This window comes from Orbicella faveolata, unplaced genomic scaffold, assembly GCF_042242905.1.
Source record: "Orbicella faveolata isolate gen_17 unplaced genomic scaffold, um_ofav_v1 contig_14, whole genome shotgun sequence".
In the NCBI taxonomy this organism is placed as follows: domain Eukaryota; kingdom Metazoa; phylum Cnidaria; class Anthozoa; order Scleractinia; family Merulinidae; genus Orbicella; species Orbicella faveolata.
In genome coordinates, this window is record NW_028301541.1 from 13075001 (window position 1) to 13095311 (window position 20311).

The window sequence follows — 20311 nt, forward strand, 5'->3', positions numbered from 1 at the left end:
AGTAGCTGCACACCAAGGAAAGGGAGTATCCCATTTTCCTCTACCTCCATAGTGAAGCTCACGGTGCTATGGGCGTGGTTCAAGGTATCCAAAAATAGTGTAGCTGGTGTCAGATCTGGCGTCCTGACTAGAGTGTCATCTACATAGCAGCAGTAAAATTCTGGGAGTTTTCCTTGACTTTCTAGGGACTCTTGTCTAAAGTCTTTGGCCAGCTTTGGGTGATTTTCGTCAATTTTTGAAAATCTTCAGAAATCTTTGGAAGCGTTTGGTTGCTTGTCAGAGGTGTTCACAAAATTAATGTTTGGATGATATTTGTTGATCTTTGGAAGGATTCAGGTAATCTTCGGAAGTTTTTGGAAAATGGCTAGTCTTCAGATATGTTTGGGTGAACTTCTGCCACCTTCAGATACCTCAGATGACCACAGGTAGTCTTCGAGTATCTTTGTACTAACTTCAGACATCTTTGTTGTAATTTGCACTGGTGTTTCACTGGTTATTCTGTTTTGAAGGAACTATAATTTTTCCTACATCAACAGTGGCAATTTTGTGGCCCCTCTTAGATGTTTAGGCAAATGGAAGCCATCCATGCATGGTTAGCTTTGGTCATATATTAGAGCCATGTGCTAATTTTAAAGGTATGAAATTTATGGGCTGGGATCCATATTGGTTTTTTTCTCCAAGTTGTCAGCCAGGCAAGCATGCCACATGACATACTTGCCTTGATAAAATGTTACTTGCCTGTTCACATGGTATACCTCCAGTATCTCAAGGTGGTATCTGGTAATTACTCTCTGATTGGTCAATTTTGACAGGTTTTGTCAACACTTGAACGTTACTGACACAGATGAGACATGCGATATGGTGGCAGTAAGTGTAAAATGGGGTTGACGGGCCTACATGACTCCTATGGTTTGTGATGTTTGTACATTTGCCATTCTCTTTTTACTCTCTTAACTTTTCTTTCCTTCACACGTGTTTATGAAGGGCACTTTATGTGGTGTTATTAGGGCCTAGCTCTTTGATTAGAGCTATTTGCAAGTGCAGTATGCTGTTTCTTATCACAGATATCACATTTGACATATTTATCTTTGTCTGATTTTTCTTCAGAGACTGCTGTAGCCTTACTTCAAGAAAGAACACCATGATTTTCCACTCAATTCTTGTTGATCTCCCGAGTAGGTGTTAGCATGCATTATGTAAGGAGTATCTATAGTCGGTGACCCAGCATTAGTTTGTCGTTTTGGCGCTTTCAGTAATTTTCTTTCTAAAGTCCCCGAGAATTATTTCTTAACACATCTAGATCTGCTGACAACTGAAAACCACAAGCCGGTGGTCATGTTACGGGTCCCTGCAGGTGGTCTATAAGTGGACAGAAGGACCTGTTGTTAAGTTTACCCACAGACATTCTTTTGCTTTCTCTCGCCGCACTAATCTCCCCTATTTGTTTGCTTGCCACTTTTCGCCTTGCGCTGCAACTAACTGAATGTCTGGAAGAGGCTATAAGGTTTCAGTTTATATGAAGGAACAAATTAACTTAAAGTCTTCTATTAAGTAAATGTTATAGTTCTCAAATGTAAGTGTTGTCCAGCAGCCAGTCTCCTGTTTGAGTACCTTCTCCTTTATATGAACATAAATTTTGAACAATATAATTTGGTAAGGACAGTGCAGTGTGAGGCCAATTTGATAGATCTGATGATTGCACACTTGGTCATTTTGCAGTCATTTTGTAAAGAGGCACATCCCCTTTCAAGCATAAACTTATTTGCACTTTCCCCAATATAGCTAAATCTTTAAATTTTCCTCCACTTATAGTAATGTATAATTAGATGTCAGGCATATGGTTACCAAACTTTGATCTCGACATATACAGTTTGATTTTGATGCTTTAAGCTCATAAATGTAAAGTGTAGTTTTTTCTAATCTTCACCATGTGCAAGAAATAATTAAATTTAATCCAGTTCAAAAAAACGAAAAAAAGTTAGATTCTGGCAATTCTCTTTTTTGGCCTCTTGGCTTTTGGAAAATAAACTTGTAATTATAGTGAAATTCTGAAGAGACTGTGAAATGTTGGGGCCTGCTGCCTGGGTCATCTTTAGAAGTCTACTTTTAGAATGAAATCTTTAATTTGTACATAGATTTTTGTAGAACTCTGCATTATGTGTTGGTCTATAAAAGGCAGGTGCAACATATTCCTGGCTTATTATACAGAGACTTCTGTCATTTTCAGGGCAGCTCAGCCGTTGTTTTTTGTTTTCTTGTGATGAATCATTAATGGTAGAAAATCCTGCTGTGCATGCAAATTGTTCCCTGCCAGTCATGAAAGTAATCAAATGTTATCATGTTTAAAGAGAAACAACCTTTGGTCTACACAGGTAGTTAAGACAGGAAAAATATGGATACTATTTGCAGAATTAGCATATGACATTTTTCAAGCTTAGTCAATTCATATTATAGCATTGCTCAATCTTTGTGTGGTACATTTTTCATTGGGATTGTGTTTTGGCAATTATACAATGCTATGTTTTGTAATTGAAAGGCACCCAACTAATAAAATAAGGAAAATGAATCTCCACTCAATTTCAATATATAAATTAACTTCTGATGTAATTTATCATATTATAGAAAAAATGTTTGATTGGGTAGTTAGCTAGGAATTGAGAACAACTATGTGACTGCATGATTATTTAACATACAACAGTTTTACTATATATAGAGATTATTTGTTTGTATGATGAATGGCTTTGTTCTGTGGATGCAGTTATAACAAATAGTCAATTGCAATGAAATCATACTTATATGAATTTTTTTTACAGGAAAACTTTCTCAGAGCATTGAAACATGTACTCTGTAGTCCATATTTTCAATTACAGTGTTTGTAATCAATTTTCCATTTGTTGATTAGTAACTTGTAGAAAACCACCTCCATAAGAACAGTGTTTTGATTAATAATCTTAGTATGTTCACCTGCAGGTGGTCAGTTATGATTCATTGCTTTTTAACTCATTAATGGGAAGTTATTAACAGAATTAAGTCATTTTTTGCGAAAAATTCCCTCATTTGGTTGTACATATGCACTTTAGTAACTTCCACTGATAGCCGGTACGGTGATGAAGGACTGTATGTATTGTTTGTGGGACCCTTCAGGGGGTAATGTTGGTAATGAGAATATTATAAGCAATGAACTGATTTTTCACATTTGGATGGCATGCCACAAAAGGTGGGTGTATTATACAATTGGAATTGATTACTTTGACAGCTTTTTGCCAAAGCATTGGATGCCTAAAATCATTTGTATGGGCTCACACATGTGCTTAAAAATTAACTGGTTTGCAATTGAATGTTATTATTTTTGAGAGAATGATTTAATCTTAAAGAATTTATCTGAAGTACTTTGAGGTGTTAAATCCAAGACCTTGCCAGTGCAGCAACTTCCCCAGCACTTCTAAATTAGTTCAAAAAACTTATCTGTCAACTCAGGAAGGCTAGGGGGTGCATAAAACAGTGAATGAAGGACAACTGCAGGGCATGGTGTGTTTAGTTGCATCTGTGGTTGGGTTATAAAAATGTTTGTTAACCCTGCTGACCAGAGCACAATTCACCTTTTCGGCGTTAGATTTTACGTGTAGTGTCACGTGACTTATGATGTAAACAAACCGGGAAAGTTCGGACATTTTAGTCAACCACACGAGTTCAATAAGTAGAGTTCTAACAGAATGGTCACAACTAGAAGATGTGCTTTTGTTACATGTAAAAATGATTCACGATACCCTGAATCGTGGAAAAGAAACCCAAACGACAATCCATTGAAGTTCTTCCATTTACCTGGCGCAGTTAGACAAAATGAGAGAAGGCAAAAAGGGGCTAAAAGCATGTCACCGCGGTGACTCATTCGTGTGCACAAAAGACAGTTTGTAGCCTACATTTTGTCGGTGGAAATGGTCTAACAAAAGAGGATCCTGATCCTATATCTGCCGTTGGCGGGAAAGAAAGGATGCGTTTATCAATATGTGCTTTTATAATTTTTTTTGTCGTTTGAATTAATATTTTATACTGTGCATAGGTGTTGTGAGTGAATCGTAAACGAAAGGCATCTTGTAAACGGGAGGCAGACAAAGCGAGAAGCAAGAAATTTGTTTTGAACGATCAGTGGCTAAAACCCTCCTGACGCTTAATCGCCATACTGGCAAATCTAAAGAGGAACGTGCCACCGCCATGACTCTTTTAGATCTGAGCTCAGAGCCAGTGGCGAGTTCAGGAGAGCCTGATGAGGAAAGCATGCAGAAATCAGAAATTTGAACCGGAAGAGCGAACCCACAAGTTTCCTGAACCGATCGAGTCTCAAATCAACAGAAAGACTGATGAAAAAGTACATGGCGGCCACAATGTGCCTGCATCTCCCATCTCTATCACCTTTACACTTGCATTGTGCCTGAATAACACTGCCTCGGTTACGGGTTTGTACCTCTACCTTCAAGAATAAACCTGAGATCGTAGTGCTCCTTTCCTTCATCCGTTTTGATTTTCATGAAAGGTCGCACTTTGGCTACATATACATGGACACCCTCTTGATTCAACTGAGCAGTTAGTAAAGATTCCACGTAACCATCAGCGAATAAGCGATAATCTTCAAATGACTTGTAAGCGGCGAGTCCCTGCTTGTCGTAATCGGTTGAGTGGTAAATCAAATAATTAAAAATGACGTACAACCCAAACAGCAGCGACGAGTTGAACTTGTTCACGGTCTTCAGGGAAAATGGCTTGGGAATAAGCATGTCATAAATTATTAATTTGTCAGCATCAGTGGTTTGATCTTTTTCGAAGTTTGGATCCACTGGCAAAACCATTCTTTCCACTGCGAAAGCGATTTCCACGAGCGAAGTTGTTAAATACCGCTTGCTGAAACGCCACGCTCCTGCAAATATTTTTTTAGGTTCTGCCACATTCATGGCGTTGAAGTCGCTTTTATTCATTTTTTCTGCCATTTTGAAGCTGAAACTATTCTACGTTCAAAGACTTAAGGCAGAGGGAAAATTATATTAGTAGTAACAGGAAGTTGATGAAGTTGAAAACTTCGTACACGTGTAGTGCGTGGTTGACTAGAATGTCCGAACTTTCCCGGTTTGTTTACATCATAAATCACGTGACACTACACGTGAAATCTAACGCCAAAAAGGTGAATTTTCTTCCATATAGCCACCAAAAAAATATACAAAAAATATATAGCTATGGAAACCATACTAGAAAGTAGTCAATTTTATTTGTAGAGTATATAGTTGTATGACATATAAGATCAGATCTCAGATTACAGTTATAGTGGTGAAAATCTGCCTTTTCAGAAGGTGGTTAGATTTTTAATAAGTGCAGAAATGGTTAGTTATTGCAGATTTTTTGTCAGCGGAAAAAGCATATTAATAAACAGTTGAGTTCTATAAACTAAAATGAAATAGAACAGTTTTGATTGTCTTATAATTAAAATAACTGAGAATTTTTGGCCCTATGTACTTAAGCTAATCCCATTACTTTTAATCAATCAATCAAATTAAAATTTGAAAAGTTTTAACTGCCTTATGACAATGCTTGGCAAACTGCTGCCCTATGTACTCAAAATTAGTGGCATTTAATCAGTTGAGAAATAATTAAAAATTATTTGAACTGCCTTGTTAAAATATCTGAGAATCTCCTGCTCTGTGCAGTTAAACTGCGCACAGCTATTGTTAGATCAGCCAGGAAACTTCTATCAGATCAGAGCTCTTTATCATTGAACAAAATTTCTTTGTTCAAGAATTGACAGTAAATATATAGAACACTTAAAGTGCCTAATTGAAAAGCATGGGAATAACCTTCTTTGTGTACTTAAGGTGCTCATGGTCAGTCTTTAGATAAAATTCTGATGATGCATTTTTTTAAAAATTTTTTGTTAAAAAGTGTCTCTAAAGAAGTAGATTGGAAACATGTATAAAGCTTAATCTGAACTGTTCATTTTTAACTTGGAAAATATTTATTATTTTCCAAGTTGTTGTGGTGGAATGATTTCACTTCTTCACTCCTTCACTTACCGTTAGACATTTGGAAACCCAGGGGATAACTCCCATATGAAAAGACAAGGGATGCTTGGGGGAAATTTGAATTTAAATCCTAAGGGAGACTAATGTGGAAATTGCTTGAACTTCATTAGACCCCTAAAAGATACCACTTAAAATGGAATAGGTTTGATCAGTAGCCACTGTTCAAGGAAGGATCCCATGCACACTTGTAGACCCAACTTGCGTACTCGAGAGATCAGCAGAAATCAAGCCTGAAAACAGAAATTAAACGAGAGAGTTTCTTTTGTTATTATTTCCTTGAGTGCACCCTAAAGGATACTTTGGTTACATTTCGTCATCAACACTCTAAGTGAGACAAGGATCTTTGATTTGTACCTGAGACGATGAGTGCCCGCAACCTTTTCATATAGGAGACCCCCCTAGGTTTCAAACATCCGCTGTCTGAGGCCGTTTTACAGTCGCTTGCAGTGTGTCAAGTTAGTTATTTTCGAGAGGTAGAAGGTATAACGGTTTTTTCATTGTAAGAAAAGTACTTAGGTTCTTCCTTAGCGATCCGATTCAGGGAAAGTCTTCGTGGTTTTTCCTTCGCAAACCTAGGTGATATTGTGAGTTCGAAAGCAATCGATATATTATAAAACGAATGATTAAAGACTCCAGATGATTTTTTTAACACAAGAAACAGAAAGACAGATGCTACCTTTTGGTAAATGGTTTCTTGACAGAAAAAGATAAAACAATGACAGAAGAAGAAAAGGAAAAAAAATCAGTAGTCACCACTAGAATTCAAACTCCCAATGTCTTGCATGGCGAGCCAGCGCTTACCACACCGTGCTACTTGTACATCAGTTAAGTACCACAGGCTTGAAGTCGAATGGAAGTAGGTCCGATGTTCATAGTCACAAAATAGACAAATGTATAATATCCATTTTCTCTTGGTTTTACACTAACGCTATAGTCAAATGTCTGCTGGTCTCATTTTGGACTTAAACGATACTGAACAACCAGCGAAGCTAAATCCTGCTCTCTCCAATGATTGAGTTTTTATCAACTATTCACGCACAATGTATCAAAAACATTCTGGTTGGGAGCTTGAGTTTTCAGGTAAGAGTACTCTGCATTATGTGTTTATCCTATTGGACCAGTAATCAGACAAAGCGTTCAAGCAATGTGCACAGTGTTTCTTTGTAAAAAGATTTTAGGCTTCTGAAGGTGCAGATAAAATTTTGTTCAGGAAAACATCCCTGAATTATCGCTGATTAGCACAAAAGGTCCTGTGTAAGATGGCCATGATAGCCGATTGATTTGTCCAGCTTAGCATTAAAAAATGCTCCATGTACAGGATCGTACAGGATCTGGCAGTTTATAAACCTTTTCAGGGTTACAAAATTTTCCCTCGGGAAACTATTAATTCTCTTTGTAGATCAAAATATTGTCCTGCGAGACACAAACCAGAGAAAATCTATGCTTTGGGAAACGTGAATATCCCTTCGAAGAACAACATAATATGTCTTAAAAGACACAAAAGTATTTGCTTTGGGAAAAGAAAATCCCTTCAGTTGACTAGATAGATCACTGGTAGTAGTGAAACACAGAGCAATAGTGCAACATCCATGGTTGTCATGATGTAGTACATGCGAAGCAAAATAGCCTGCTGAACACTGACACATGCTTGAAAGCTTACAAAGCTGTGTCTGTTGCTACAGTAATTTTGGAATGTGACAATAATGTAGCAGTTATTGTGACAGTAAGAGATACAGAACCTTCCGGTTTGTCACTTAGAAGACTTGGACAGTTTCTACAGCAATTGTTTTGTGAAACACATAATTAAAACATATGTACAGTTTCGTGTAATTCATCAGAGAAACATGTTTCATTGTCAAATCGCTGATAAGTCCTGCAACAAGTAAGTAATATTGCCTCTTCTTAAGAGGAATATGCAGCACTGATTCTAATTCAGTGTTAAATCAGATGGTGTAAAACACAGAAAGTTGACTGCAGACTGCAGACTGGGGTGAAATGCAGACTGAGGGTAAAATGCAGACTGCAGACTTTTTAACTGAATCATGTTACCGTTTCCATCATTGATAGCTAACCGTAAACAGGCTAACCAGCACGTCATCAATGGGCTAACATGAATAATTTGAAATAAGTGTTGATGTTAATGAATGGGTTTGCAAAACATGCCATAGACATGCAGTAAAGTATAAACTCCATGTGTTGTTGTTAATGGCATGGTAATTTTCAACGAAACAGCTCTCTTTGATTCAAATGAATATGAATGCAGATTGCTTGCACCATGAATTGCATTTCAAAAGCTATTATGCAATACAGTTTAAGATACAGGTAATATATTTTTAGTGTTCTTGCTGATGTTCTATTCTAATACTGCCAGTATGTTGCCATGGCTACCATGTAAGGCTAGTACAATCAAAGTCAATTTTTTTTAAAAGATAGTTGCAATATAAGAGTTTTGTATTGCCATTAAATATCAACCCTTAGAAGGTAGTTTTAGCACAGGCTGCTGATTGGTTCATTATAGCAATTTCTGTAGATTAAAAGATGGCATTGGTTTTAATCCAGAATAACACATTATTTGATGCAACAAAGAATTTCAATAAATGTGTGGCTTCCAGGCTATATCAGTGAAGGCTAAGATCCTACAAAAAGGTGATTGTGAAAGAGTTAAATGTTATATTAGGGGGCAAAGGCTGATGAAGATTGATTTTGACACTGCAGATGGAATGCTAAACACATAGCAAACTTACAGATAGGAAGGTTTTACATCATTGAAGGCATTAGTATCATAGTTTTGATTATAAGACATATCTCACCACATACAACATATACAATTGTACCAGCAAACACAGTACTGTAAAGCAAGTGGATGTGATCACAATTAATATTGAACCAGAACAAGGAGAATCATCTGGTAAAGTTGTTGTTGCCTCAGTCATGCCAAATAGTATGTACTACTAATAATTTATTATAAATCAACTTTATACAATAGTTGTCTGATGTGTAACACAAAGATCCAGATAGTTGATCATAATGTTGTAAAGTGTCATAAATGCAAGCTAACCAGTTTTATTGTTAGTACGCTCCCAGACACATCAGGAACAGAATATATTAGTCCTTACCAATGACTTGAACCAGATACTGTACACTTACACTATCTTTGGTGCAACTATGAACACATTTTTATAGAAGGTAGCAAATAAAGTCACTGATTGTACCAAAAACCAACTACTAGAATATTTTTCAATCAAAACCTTTAGGTTTACAGTCAGTGACAAAGTCATCCTGTAAGCTGCATGACAGATATTTAGACTGTCATTTACAGGGACCACTGAGCATCATTTGACTTGGGGTAGTAGCAACCAAGCACATAGCGAGTGAGATAATGGTCTTAAATAATTTGACACTGTACCTAGAGCTTCAGAACTGCTGAATGTTTGACTTAGTCAATTTCAAGCTATAGATTATTTTTCAAATGGCATCTATATTAATCACAAAAATCTAGGATGGGGGGCCTTTCTATAGCTATGGACCATTGTGCTGGGAGCTTTGCATTCCCTGGTATGCTTTATGGTAATTTGAGGTCAAAAATTGTTACAGTTAATAGCCAATAGGCTCTATTTAATAGATCACAAGAAGAGCTAAACGAGCTTCATACACATGTATGTCATTAATGTGTGCATGTTCAGTTCAAAGAACATTGGATTCAATCTCAACATCATATGTACAACTGGATCATTCCACTGTTGTACACAGTCTTGCCTCTGAACTTTTCAAGAAACATCATGTTAGAAATTCAATTACCTGATAATAAATGCTTTTTTTTTGTCAAAATAACCATGTTTAATAAATTGTTACATTCACTTCTTTAAGTAGTAATTATTTTCTTTGCTCTGATTGTATTAAGCATAAACTGTTAAGCAGTAGCCACATGCACACTTTGTGAGCCTATTGTTTTCAAATTATTAAGATTGCATGGGTTCACCAAATAATAGTTGTACAAAGTTTTGACTGCCAAAATGGGCATGTCACACTAGAATGACTGTTGCTGCAATATGTCCCTGCTTCATGTCCCTGCAACATCTCGTATGAAAATGATGTACTTGGCTTTTCACTTTTCAAAAGCAAGTTTTGATTTTCTACTTGCTAAAATAAATATGTTTCCCAGGTGGTAATCTTGTGTTACAGGTATTGTAAGAACTGCTTCAAAAATACATGTTAGTCAGAGATTGGGGTAACCAAGACTGAGTGGATCTGTGTAATATAATGCTGCCTGCATTTCCATTTACTCCAGCATTTAATGGTTAAAGTGGTGACTCCAGTTCTGTACTGAAGATAAATTTCTATCACAACTTCTTTATTTGGTGCATGTAGATCCTCCACGAATTATAACACAGCTACCTATAGAGTTAACATGGAATGAAGGTGACTCCAAAGAACTTACTTGCAGCACTGATGGAAAACCCAAGCCAAGGGTGACATGGAAAAGAGATGACAATATTGTAATGCAGGCACGGCAGATTGCAAAGTTGGTTTTTCCATCTGTTACTTATAAGGAGGCTGGTCTGTACAAATGTCTAGCAGAGAATGCTGGTGGAAGGAAACAAAAACAAGTCCAAGTCAATGTGTTATGTAAGTTTGCTATAGAATAATATTTCACAATTTTTATGTCAAGGACTGACACATTTTAATCGGCTTATCACAGTTTGCGGTTCATTGACTTGTTTAAAAAATTGACGTTATTGTGGATAACTCGTTCGAGTTTTAAGTTTTAAAAATAATTTTTTTTTGTAAAATTCAGATAAAGTACAGTGCAGCTCAGATATATGCGAACTAGGCATACGCGTATTATACGAGCGTATCTCCGGTTTTATTTGACACATCGTTCATTCAAACGGTAAAATGCTCTTTCTTTTAGCCAAATAATTGTTTATCAAAGTTTCTATGGCACGCTGCTCACGTTAAGTTAGTTTTTTCTTCAAGGAAAAGTTCTGTGTTTAGGCATGCGTCGGCAAGTTGCTTGCAAGATGCTTATTGTTTGAAACGTTCCGAAGACCTTGTTGAAAAAATGATATCTCCGGTTATATTTGACACAAATCGTTCATTCAAACGGTAAAATGCTCTTTCTTTAGCCAAATAATTGTTTATCAAAGTTTCTATGGTGCGCTGCTCACGTTTAGTTATTTTTTTCTTCAAGGAAAGGTTCTGTCTTTCAGCATGCATCAGCAAGTCGTTTGGAAAGTGTTTATTGTCTGAACCGTTCTGAAGATCTTCGTTGAAAAAATGATATGTCCGGTTTTATTTGACGCAAATTGTTCATTCAAATGGTAAAATGCTCTTTCTTCAGCCAAATAATTGTTTATCACAGTTTCTATGGTGCGCTGCTCACATTTAGTTATTTTTTTCTTCAAGGAAAAGTTCTGTGTTTAGGCATGCGTTGGCAAGTTGCCTGCAAGATGCTTATTGTTTGAAGCGTTCTGAAGACCTTGTCGAGAATATGATATCTCCGGTTATATCTGACACAAACAGTTCATTCAAATGGTAATATACTCTTTCCCCGATGAAAGAATTGTTTACTGAAGTTTCCATGGTGCGCTGCTCACATTTTGTTATTTTTGATTTTCTCCAAGGAAAAGTTGTGTGTTTCGGCACACGTTTCCAAGTTGCGCGCTGGCTTGGACTGTGTTTACTTTGTGTCAAAAAAAAGTTATCTTTCAGTTGTGTTTGCCTCATGAAGATGGGATTATTGAAGCGTGTATCCCCAGTTCTACATGTATATGACAAAAAAAAAAAAAACGGTAAATTTTTGATTCAACAGCAAAATACTCTCTTTTAATTATATTCAGTGAGTTAATTTTCTGTCAAGTGCCCAATTGCAAAATGTTAGTTTCAGCTAACATTTTGCTAAGAAGTCTAGTCTGAAGGTATATGTGCGTATACTGTATACGCGTATTCAAAATAAAGAAAACTCTTTCTGGCTCTGTGACAAGCTGTCAAGCCATTGAAAACAACAATGACCTGTTAAGAAAAGAAAAAACAATAGGTTAGCTCATACACACTAATCAGGCATACGCGTATATACTGTATACGTGTATGTGCGTATATGCATACGTGTATACGTGTATTGGGCTGACGTGAATTACGTGTATATTTTCGTTCGAATATATCTGAGCTGCACTGTAGAATTCTTGAATTTGGTGTAAAAGAATAATTTTGGACAAAATAGGCCCTTGAAGGTCTACAGTAACCTTAACTTTGAAGTTTGGAAGCTTTTATTTATATCAGCTATCAAGATTTCACTGATCAAGGAGAATCTAGATATAACTGTGCAATTATGTTGTTTGATTGCAGATTCACCCAAGGACACCAATATTACAACAGATGCTCCCCAAGACACAGTTAGTGATGGTAGTCTTATAACTATTACCTGTAAGGCCCATGGAAATCCTCCTCCCAGGTACAAATTTTTTATTGAGAACAGACCCATATATGATAGAAAGGCTGAAAGATCAGGTATTCTCAAGCTGAATGCTATGAGCTTTTCCCAGAGTGGAATATACAGCTGCAGACCTGAAAATGACAAAGGAAAAGGACCAAGGAAAGATCTGACAGTCTATGTTCGGCGTAAGTAGGAAAATTTTTTTTGAACTTAAACTGTAGAAGCACTGGGTTGTTTTTCAGCTAGATCATCTAGATTGGCATTCAAGGTTCCTGTAGATGATGACCCTCTGGTTAAGATTAAATTTTTTCGGCATCATTGTGATACCATTCTCAAGGCAAAGTGATTAAATTAATGCAACGATTTCGATTCTGATAGCCTGCGTAGCGAGCGTTTCCGTGGGGTTTGGAAGCAAAGCAAGACCCAGGAACGGGATTTTCGGTGTTTTGTCTGCGCGGAAAATGGGGCAAGAACCAAAAAAAAGAAAGATGGGGGTGGGAGAAGGGAAGGAAGGAAATGCTTGCAGACAAACTCCTGGATTTTGAAAACTTCCGTTCGCCAGCAAACGGAGCTCGTGATTGGCTGAGCTAGTCCAATATTATTGACATGTGTCGATCAAAGGTATTTTAATACCTTTGAGTGCCAGACAAAAGGGGAAGACGCGTTCGAAGCTTGGTTACAAAATGCTTTAAGTTTTCGCGCTGAATGAGGATTTAGTCGTCGGCGTTGACAGTATGGTAGAAATCCTGTTGTGCAATGCCGACGCTTTGGTTTTTCGAAGCCTGCACATTATTGCAGAAGCAAGCGCGACACAATTTGCAGCTGTTCCTTTAATTTTAACATCACTTTCTTGAATGCCACATGCGCCAAGGACAAGCTTAAGGTAATAAACCACGGGACAGAAAATTCGCACTACTGTGTGGGAAAACCTAGTGATTTCGTCTGGCTTGTTACATGGCAACATGTTGTCGTAGGTACTCTGTTATTTCATTAGAAGCAGTTTTGTTGACAGCATTTAGAACCTCTGGGTACAATTCTGAATGATTTGTTATAGTGTTAGCTGCGGCATGCCAGTTTTTGTCACATATTTACCTTACCAAAAATTTAGTTGTCTTACCAGGACATTTTATAAACAACTTTGACTTGGAGGTCGCCTAGGGGAAGATTATCTTTATTCAGATACTGGTCAAGATTATCATTATTTCCCCTCTCAGATGTTTGAAGCCTCTCCTGTCCAAATTCCAAAGTTTGCTGAGAAGACTTTCCGTTGTTTGTTTTTGCTGCAGGCGATAACACTCAAACCGATTTGCGGATCTGGTGTTTCCAGCAAACGCTTCTTTATTGGAATTGCCTTTGTGGGAGTTGACTTGCTAATTTTACCTTGTATTGATTCCTGGATGAATGAATACAGTGATCCAAGATTTTGAATCATGCGAGCACAAGGATTACATACGCAACTGGAATACTTCTCAAATTTTAACTTTCTGTCAGATTTGTGCTAAAACTTCACCATTGCAGTCCTTCCTTTTAGACGGATTGAGTAGAAATATGGCTTGATTATAAATTACCAAATTCAATTCATCGAGATTTCTCCGTTCCCACTGTTGTTTCAGACATATTTTGACAAGTAAAAATTATTTTGATTCAAAGTTCACTTCCGCTACGGAAGGCTAAAGATTTTATTGGTTAATTTATGACAGCTGATGACAGCACGAAATCTCATTGTGCGCACTCAGGCATGAAAGGCCAAGTGGGCGGTTTTCAAAATCCAGGGGTTTGTCTGCAAGCGTTTCCTTCCTTCCTTCCCCTCCCCCTGCCCCCCTCTTTTACTCGCTCCATTTTTCGTGCTGTAATTCTTTGCTCCCAAACCCCACAGAAACGCTTGCTATGGAGGCTAGGATTCTGATAGCTTACAGCCTCTTAAAATTAGGCTTAATAAAGGCTCACAAGTTCTTCAAGTGAATACCCTTTGTGCGAATCAAGTCCTTTTGCACATTTAGAGATGGTTTGTTTTTTTACAAAAATCAAAATCAAATCTTGGCATTAATTTATTCACTTTGCCTTGAGAATGGTGTTATGATGACGCTGAAACGTTGGCTCTTAACCTTAATATTCACTTGATTATTAAATTGCTGGCTATTTGCAATTAGTTAAGTTGTACAAAGTTTTGTCAGTGGTGAACATGTTATTAGGCCCCTATAGGAGAGCGACAGCCTTGTTATACAGGCCCTGTAATGTTATAATACTCTCTCATTTTGTTGATTAAAACTGTCTTTTAAAATTATAACAGTTGGATATTTTTCATTGTTTTAGACTCGCCTACGATAAAACTTTTTCCAGATGACCAAGTTGTTGATGAAAATGGGCAAGTGAGTGTGCGATGCGAAGCTGAAGGCTACCCTCCTCCTAAGATCACTTGGGTAAAACTCCTTGGAAATCTAAAGGTCCAAGAAGGAAATTCTCTGTATATTAGAGATGTTCAGCGGTCTGACCAGGGTCGGTACAGATGCATAGCAACTAATGGCTTTGGACAGGATGCCACTGCGGAGTTTAAAATAAATGTGTATTGTGAGTAATATGTCTAATATTTTTACCCAGCACTTCTCACATCATATAACATAGCTCAGTATTGCTCTAGTTTGCATGTAGCTGTTGAGTGAAACAGTTTGCTTGCTTGAGTTTCATCTTACACACTAATACTCACTTAAACTAAACCTCTTGGCTCTTCTACAGGCATTATAATCACAAATAATAATCCGAGGGCTTAAAGGGATCATTCTAGTTAGACATGATTCCTTTGTGTATTAAGAGTGATTGCATATTACTATATAATTTTATGCCAAGGATAGAAAAGTGTGGTGGCGAGTTGAATGCCTGCATGAAAGCTATTGAATATTGAATTCTACTCCTTGGGCAGAGACAACAGTGACAATTAGGTAGACTCAATTTGTCATGCTTCAAGTATCAAGTACTGTAAACACCTGAGCGGATAAGCCGCACTCACAGATAAGTTGCACCCCCAGTTTGGCAACTAAAATTTCGGAAAAAAAGTTTTTGGAAAGAATCAAATACTTCACAAGTGAAGCTTGAGAAAGGTTCTTTACATGTACATTCCTTGATTTATTGAATGTAAACCGGCGTTAACTCACAGATGTATTGAAACCCGAGGATGCTTCAAACTGAAACCCTTACCTATAATTTTAGTTCTGCAATAGTATGGAAATGATGTTTGATCTTTCTCTGGTATTTTTAAACCAGTGATGTTTTCATTCCTGTCAGTTTTTCAATAGAATTTTACATGCAACAAGATGGACGCATTTGTTCATCTGTAGCTTAGTAGTCAGGCATTTCACTAGGAGATGGAGTACTGGACACAAGTAGCTTTCAAAGCATTCTTTTTTGACATGTAAACAGCTTTGTGGCAGAATGGAGATTCCCTACCATGTGACGTTTAGCTGCTCTAGAATGAGCTAGAATGGCGGCCTTAAACTGTCTGAAATATTTTTTTACAAAGGTTTAATGCAGTTCAACAGGAAGAAATGTAAGCCTGTGATTATGAACAAAAATGGCTCTTTTAGGAGCCATTAAACTTGTAAAGGCAATGATCGATGTGTACTCTGATATTATTAGTTTACTGAAGTTCTTATTAGTTTGCTTTACCGACTTAAAAATTTTTGATGGAAAGGGTTAGTTTATGCAAATTTATGACACATTGTCCAGATGTTCTCGCAGATAAGCCACATCCCCTATTTTTAAGGAAAATTTTGAGTAAAAAGGTGTGGCTTATCCACTGGGGTTTACAGGAACCAATTTATAGAAACTAAGGAAAATGTGAGCAAACATGACAACTTGTTGCATGTGGTGATTTTTAGACTAAACAAGTCTATGAATAGAGACTGGGACAACTGTCACAGAATGTGGCAACTCTGAAAGGAGTTTTGAATAAAGTGAATGATTGTAGCTGCACGGAAATTTGTTTCAAGTAGAAGTTTCCAATTAGATTGGTAGCTGCGGCGATTTATTGTGTGAGATCATGTTTGGTGGTGTGCCAAAACAACGGTCTTACATTTGTAAAGTTACCAAGTTTTTCCAATCCATATGCTCCCAAAATAAGAAACTTGGGCCAGCTTTTTAGTGAAATATAATTTTTCACAAACTACGATGCAGCAAAGGGGAACAGTTTTGTAGGAAGCAAAATCCTCCAACTAGTGATTTCTGTTCTACACCAGATGCAGGATCTAGTTTGTAAGGTCCCCCTCCCCACATCATTCTTAAACTTGCTCGAATGCCAAAGTGAAAAGCCAGAAACCAGTGCTTGAGTGCAAACCCAGACACTTAAGAAACAGACTCACAGCCCAGGAAAACTTGTGATTTTTCACAAGATGACACTTGACACTTTGACTCTAATATTTTTCTACATTATAAGTTTTAAGTTATATTTTAATCGTTTGAATTTTTATATAGTAAAACTTGTCTTTGATCCAAGATTCCTTGAAAATCTAACATATAGTTGAATTGAAGGAGGGAAACATGTTCAGAACCAAACTTAAAAAACAAACAAACTGTGAGACAGATTTTGAGCTATTTTTAGGTGGAGTCATACGCGTAGATTCTGAGAACAATGTCATAAGACCTTCTAGTGCCCGGAGTCTCTCAAAAGCACTTGGTTATTCATTTTGGCTGCTAAATGTCTTTCTCACACGCCACTGGTAGGCATGTCAAACTGACTGCCTCCACCTGACCTTTATTGCAAAATCTTTGGGTGTGTGTGTGGGAAAGTCGGCAATGGCGGACGCAACAAAAACAACTGCCCTCCCCGTAGGTCACACGACACCCAGGCCCCAGCGGCATGTGAGAAAACGTTTTTCAGTTATTTAATTTCACTCAGCCAGTGAAAAATTACTCCTTTTTTAACGTTCATTTTTTAAAATGTTTTTGGCTATTTAACAATGAAATTGTTCAGGTATCAGAATTATTAGAGAAAGGAATCTTGGAACATTTTCCAAAAGAGTTTAAAGTTAATGGGCTGTTGTTTTTTATATGTATTTTATTAAAAGTAATCGGGCTTTTATAATCCTTAACCACCTCATTTTAAAATGATTGTAAGCCTATCCAAAACCTCTTACAAAGTTATTTGATCCTGGGTTTTATAACTGGGGTTTTCAAGTATTTTGACTCTTGCTCAGGTGAAAAGTTCAACAGCTTTTCGAATTTTCCTTCTTGTTTTGTTTTACCCAACAAGATAAACCTGTGATCAATAAAACAGCATCAAGCCAAAAAGTTCATGCATGGCCAGGGGCTACTACAAACTTGTCATGTGTTGCTGATGGTAATCCAGCACCACGATACATCTGGACTAACTCGTCTGGTACTGTGGCCACCTCAGAGGAGAATGGGATACTAAGGGTGACTCCTCAGGGCCATGATGGCTTTGGACCGTACACGTGTACAGTGGAAAATAACAAAGGAAAAGACTCGCTTGATATTCAGTTAGTCAAAGTTGGTAAGTTTAGATGTATTTTGCAGTTTCACCCTCAGATCCAGTTTAAGTGAAAGACTGCATGCTCGTTGCTTTGCTTGGAGTATTCAACTTAATTCATTTCAATTGATTAATCTCTTTGAAACTGAATTATATTAATATAAAATTAGACTTCGTATGCACATGTACAGGCCAGTGCATCATGTGTCTTTTGAAAATTAAAGCACATGGAAAACCGCTCAAGTCACTCCCTTGTTTAAAAGTGGCTCTCGTGAAGACACAAACAGCTATCGACCAATTTCTGTATTACCTGTTCTTTCAAAGATACTTGAACGCATGTTGCAACATCTCTGTGCAAACACCTACACAGCTATGATTTGCTATACAACCTCCAGTCAGCTTTTCGACCAAATCATTCCACGGAAACGGTGCTGATTAAGTTAACTGATGAACTGCTCTTTAATATGGATAATGATATGGTTACTGGCTTAGCTTTTGTTGATTTTAGAAAGGCTTTTGATGTGATAAATCACAAGCTTTTACTTAAGAAGCTATCTATTTATGGGGCCAACGATTTATCATTAATGTGGTTTGGGTCATATCTCACTGGAAGAAAACAATGTGTGCGTATAAATGGCTGCTGTTCCACCAGTAAGCAGTTGTTATAAGGAGTGCCTCAAGGATCAATCTTACGACCCATTCTCTTCCTATTGTTTGTAAATGACATGCCTTTAAGTATACGTGATTCAACACTGGATATTTATGCTGATGATACAACTCTATCAAAATACTCTAGCTGGGAAAATGTTCCTCATCTGACACAGGCTCTCAATCAAGATCTCAAACGTTTAGATGAGTGGTCGGCACGAAACAAAATGTTTATTAACTCGCAGAAAACGAAGTCCATGCTGGTAACAGGCAAACGTTTGCAGAACCTTGTCGTCTCTACCTCAATAGATATTAACTTGAATGGAAGTAATAGTGAACTTGTTACTGATTTCAAACTTCTTGGGGTAATGTTAGATCAGGATCTTTCATTTAATCGCCAGATTGAGGAGTTATGCAAAAAGTTGGCGAAACGTATTGGACTCCTTCGTCACATTAGTCCTCATTTGAAACGCAATCAACGAGACATATACTACTCTACGATCATTAAACCTGAAATGCTCTACGGTAGCACAATTTGGACTTCTTGCAGTAAAGAAAATCTTTTGAAAGTCCTGTGTCTTCAAAAACGTGCGGCTAGAATTATCCTCGATGCCGAAAGAACAGCACCTTCTGTTGGCCTATTTAACACCTTAAAGTGGGTTCCCTTTTATGCTGAATCATATATAAATCGATGCGCTCTAACCTACAAAAGGCTGAATGGCAATACCCGGGAATATATAAATAATTTACTTATCAGAAACTCTGACATGTGATAGATCAACCCGTTTTTGTAATATAAACTTACTGTGCCTGTGATTTAAGAGAAGTACTGAAGGGGGTCGAGCATTTGTTGTGCGAGCCACAAAAGAATGGAACAAATTAAACGTGGACATCAAACAGATTACCAGTGTAAAAAATTTTAAGTGCTCCCCTTTTAAAATAATTTTAGATAATCAAATTCTTAGCAAATTATTCCTGTAAATTTTTTTTTAAAATTTGTAAATAATCACATTTTATAAATATTTTACGATGTATATAGGCTTAATTATTTTTAATATTGCTACGATTGTTACTATTTCTTTCTTTTTCAAATTTTTAATTTTTGAGGGCCATTAGGTTATCAGTTTTATTACTGTCAAATGTTATCCTCGTAAAATAAAGTCTCACTTACTTACTTACTTACTTACATCGAAGGAGATTAGATTCTCAAACTCTCAAAACTACATGGATTGCATAGTACATTGGGTTTTACATTTTGTAGCTCTGTACCCGTAATCCAGGTAGCAAAGAGGCTAGATTTGACTTTCATACCTAATTTGTAGGCTGAGATGATTAGAAAAGATAAAGAAGTGAAATATACAATTATGTTCTTCATTTTGATCAATTGCTTTCTTACCTTTTGAATGTAAATTACTCTGTTGCGAATGGCAAAAAGTTTTCTGATCTCTGTCAACACAGTAGAACCGTGCTCTAAAAACACCCTGACTTGATATGATAATCTGCTTAGTAGGGACAGCTTTGTTTGTCCTGATGAAAAGCTCATACATTTCCTCTTATTAATAATAATTTTTATTTGTCCACTTAATTTGGACACTAGTTGATACAGACAGCAGACACTTTTCTGAGACACAAGTAACATATCTCATACAGAGTAACCTTGCTTTATGGACACTGATTATCTGTGCA

At 37.0% G+C, this 20311-nt stretch overlaps 3 protein-coding genes across 4 annotated transcripts in view; 1 reads left to right on the forward strand and 2 right to left on the reverse strand.

The window, feature by feature from the left end:
* LOC149114076 (uncharacterized) overlaps positions 1 to 279 on the reverse strand; it is a 1668-nt gene extending 1389 nt beyond the window's left edge. The window contains exon 1 of the mRNA XM_089287534.1: positions 1 to 279. This exon is cut by the window's left edge and continues 1389 nt beyond it. Within this exon, the coding sequence (XP_089143660.1) occupies positions 1 to 50 (50 nt within the window). The 5' untranslated portion in view covers positions 51 to 279.
* The window catches only part of LOC110066812 (receptor-type tyrosine-protein phosphatase S-like), an 81271-nt gene that overhangs the window by 8524 nt on the left and 52436 nt on the right, over positions 1 to 20311 (forward strand). For both annotated transcript variants that reach the window (XM_089287519.1, XM_089287520.1), the window contains exons 3-6: positions 10434 to 10691; positions 12411 to 12683; positions 14812 to 15066; positions 17741 to 18001. In XM_089287519.1, coding sequence (XP_089143645.1) covers positions 10434 to 10691; positions 12411 to 12683; positions 14812 to 15066; positions 17741 to 18001 — 1047 coding nt within the window. The remainder of the gene's footprint in view (positions 1 to 10433; positions 10692 to 12410; positions 12684 to 14811; positions 15067 to 17740; positions 18002 to 20311) is intronic.
* Positions 4403 to 5173, reverse strand: LOC149114077 (uncharacterized). Its single transcript, XM_089287536.1, has one exon. It carries the CDS (start codon positions 4980 to 4982, stop codon positions 4449 to 4451), a length of 534 nt encoding a protein of 177 aa, XP_089143662.1. The 5' UTR covers positions 4983 to 5173; the 3' UTR covers positions 4403 to 4448.

What these genes read in the sequence shown, in the direction of transcription:
- LOC149114077 (XM_089287536.1), bottom strand. Translation starts at nt 4,982, where the DNA reads ATGGCAGAAAAAATGAATAAAAGCGACTTCAACGCCATGAATGTGGCA.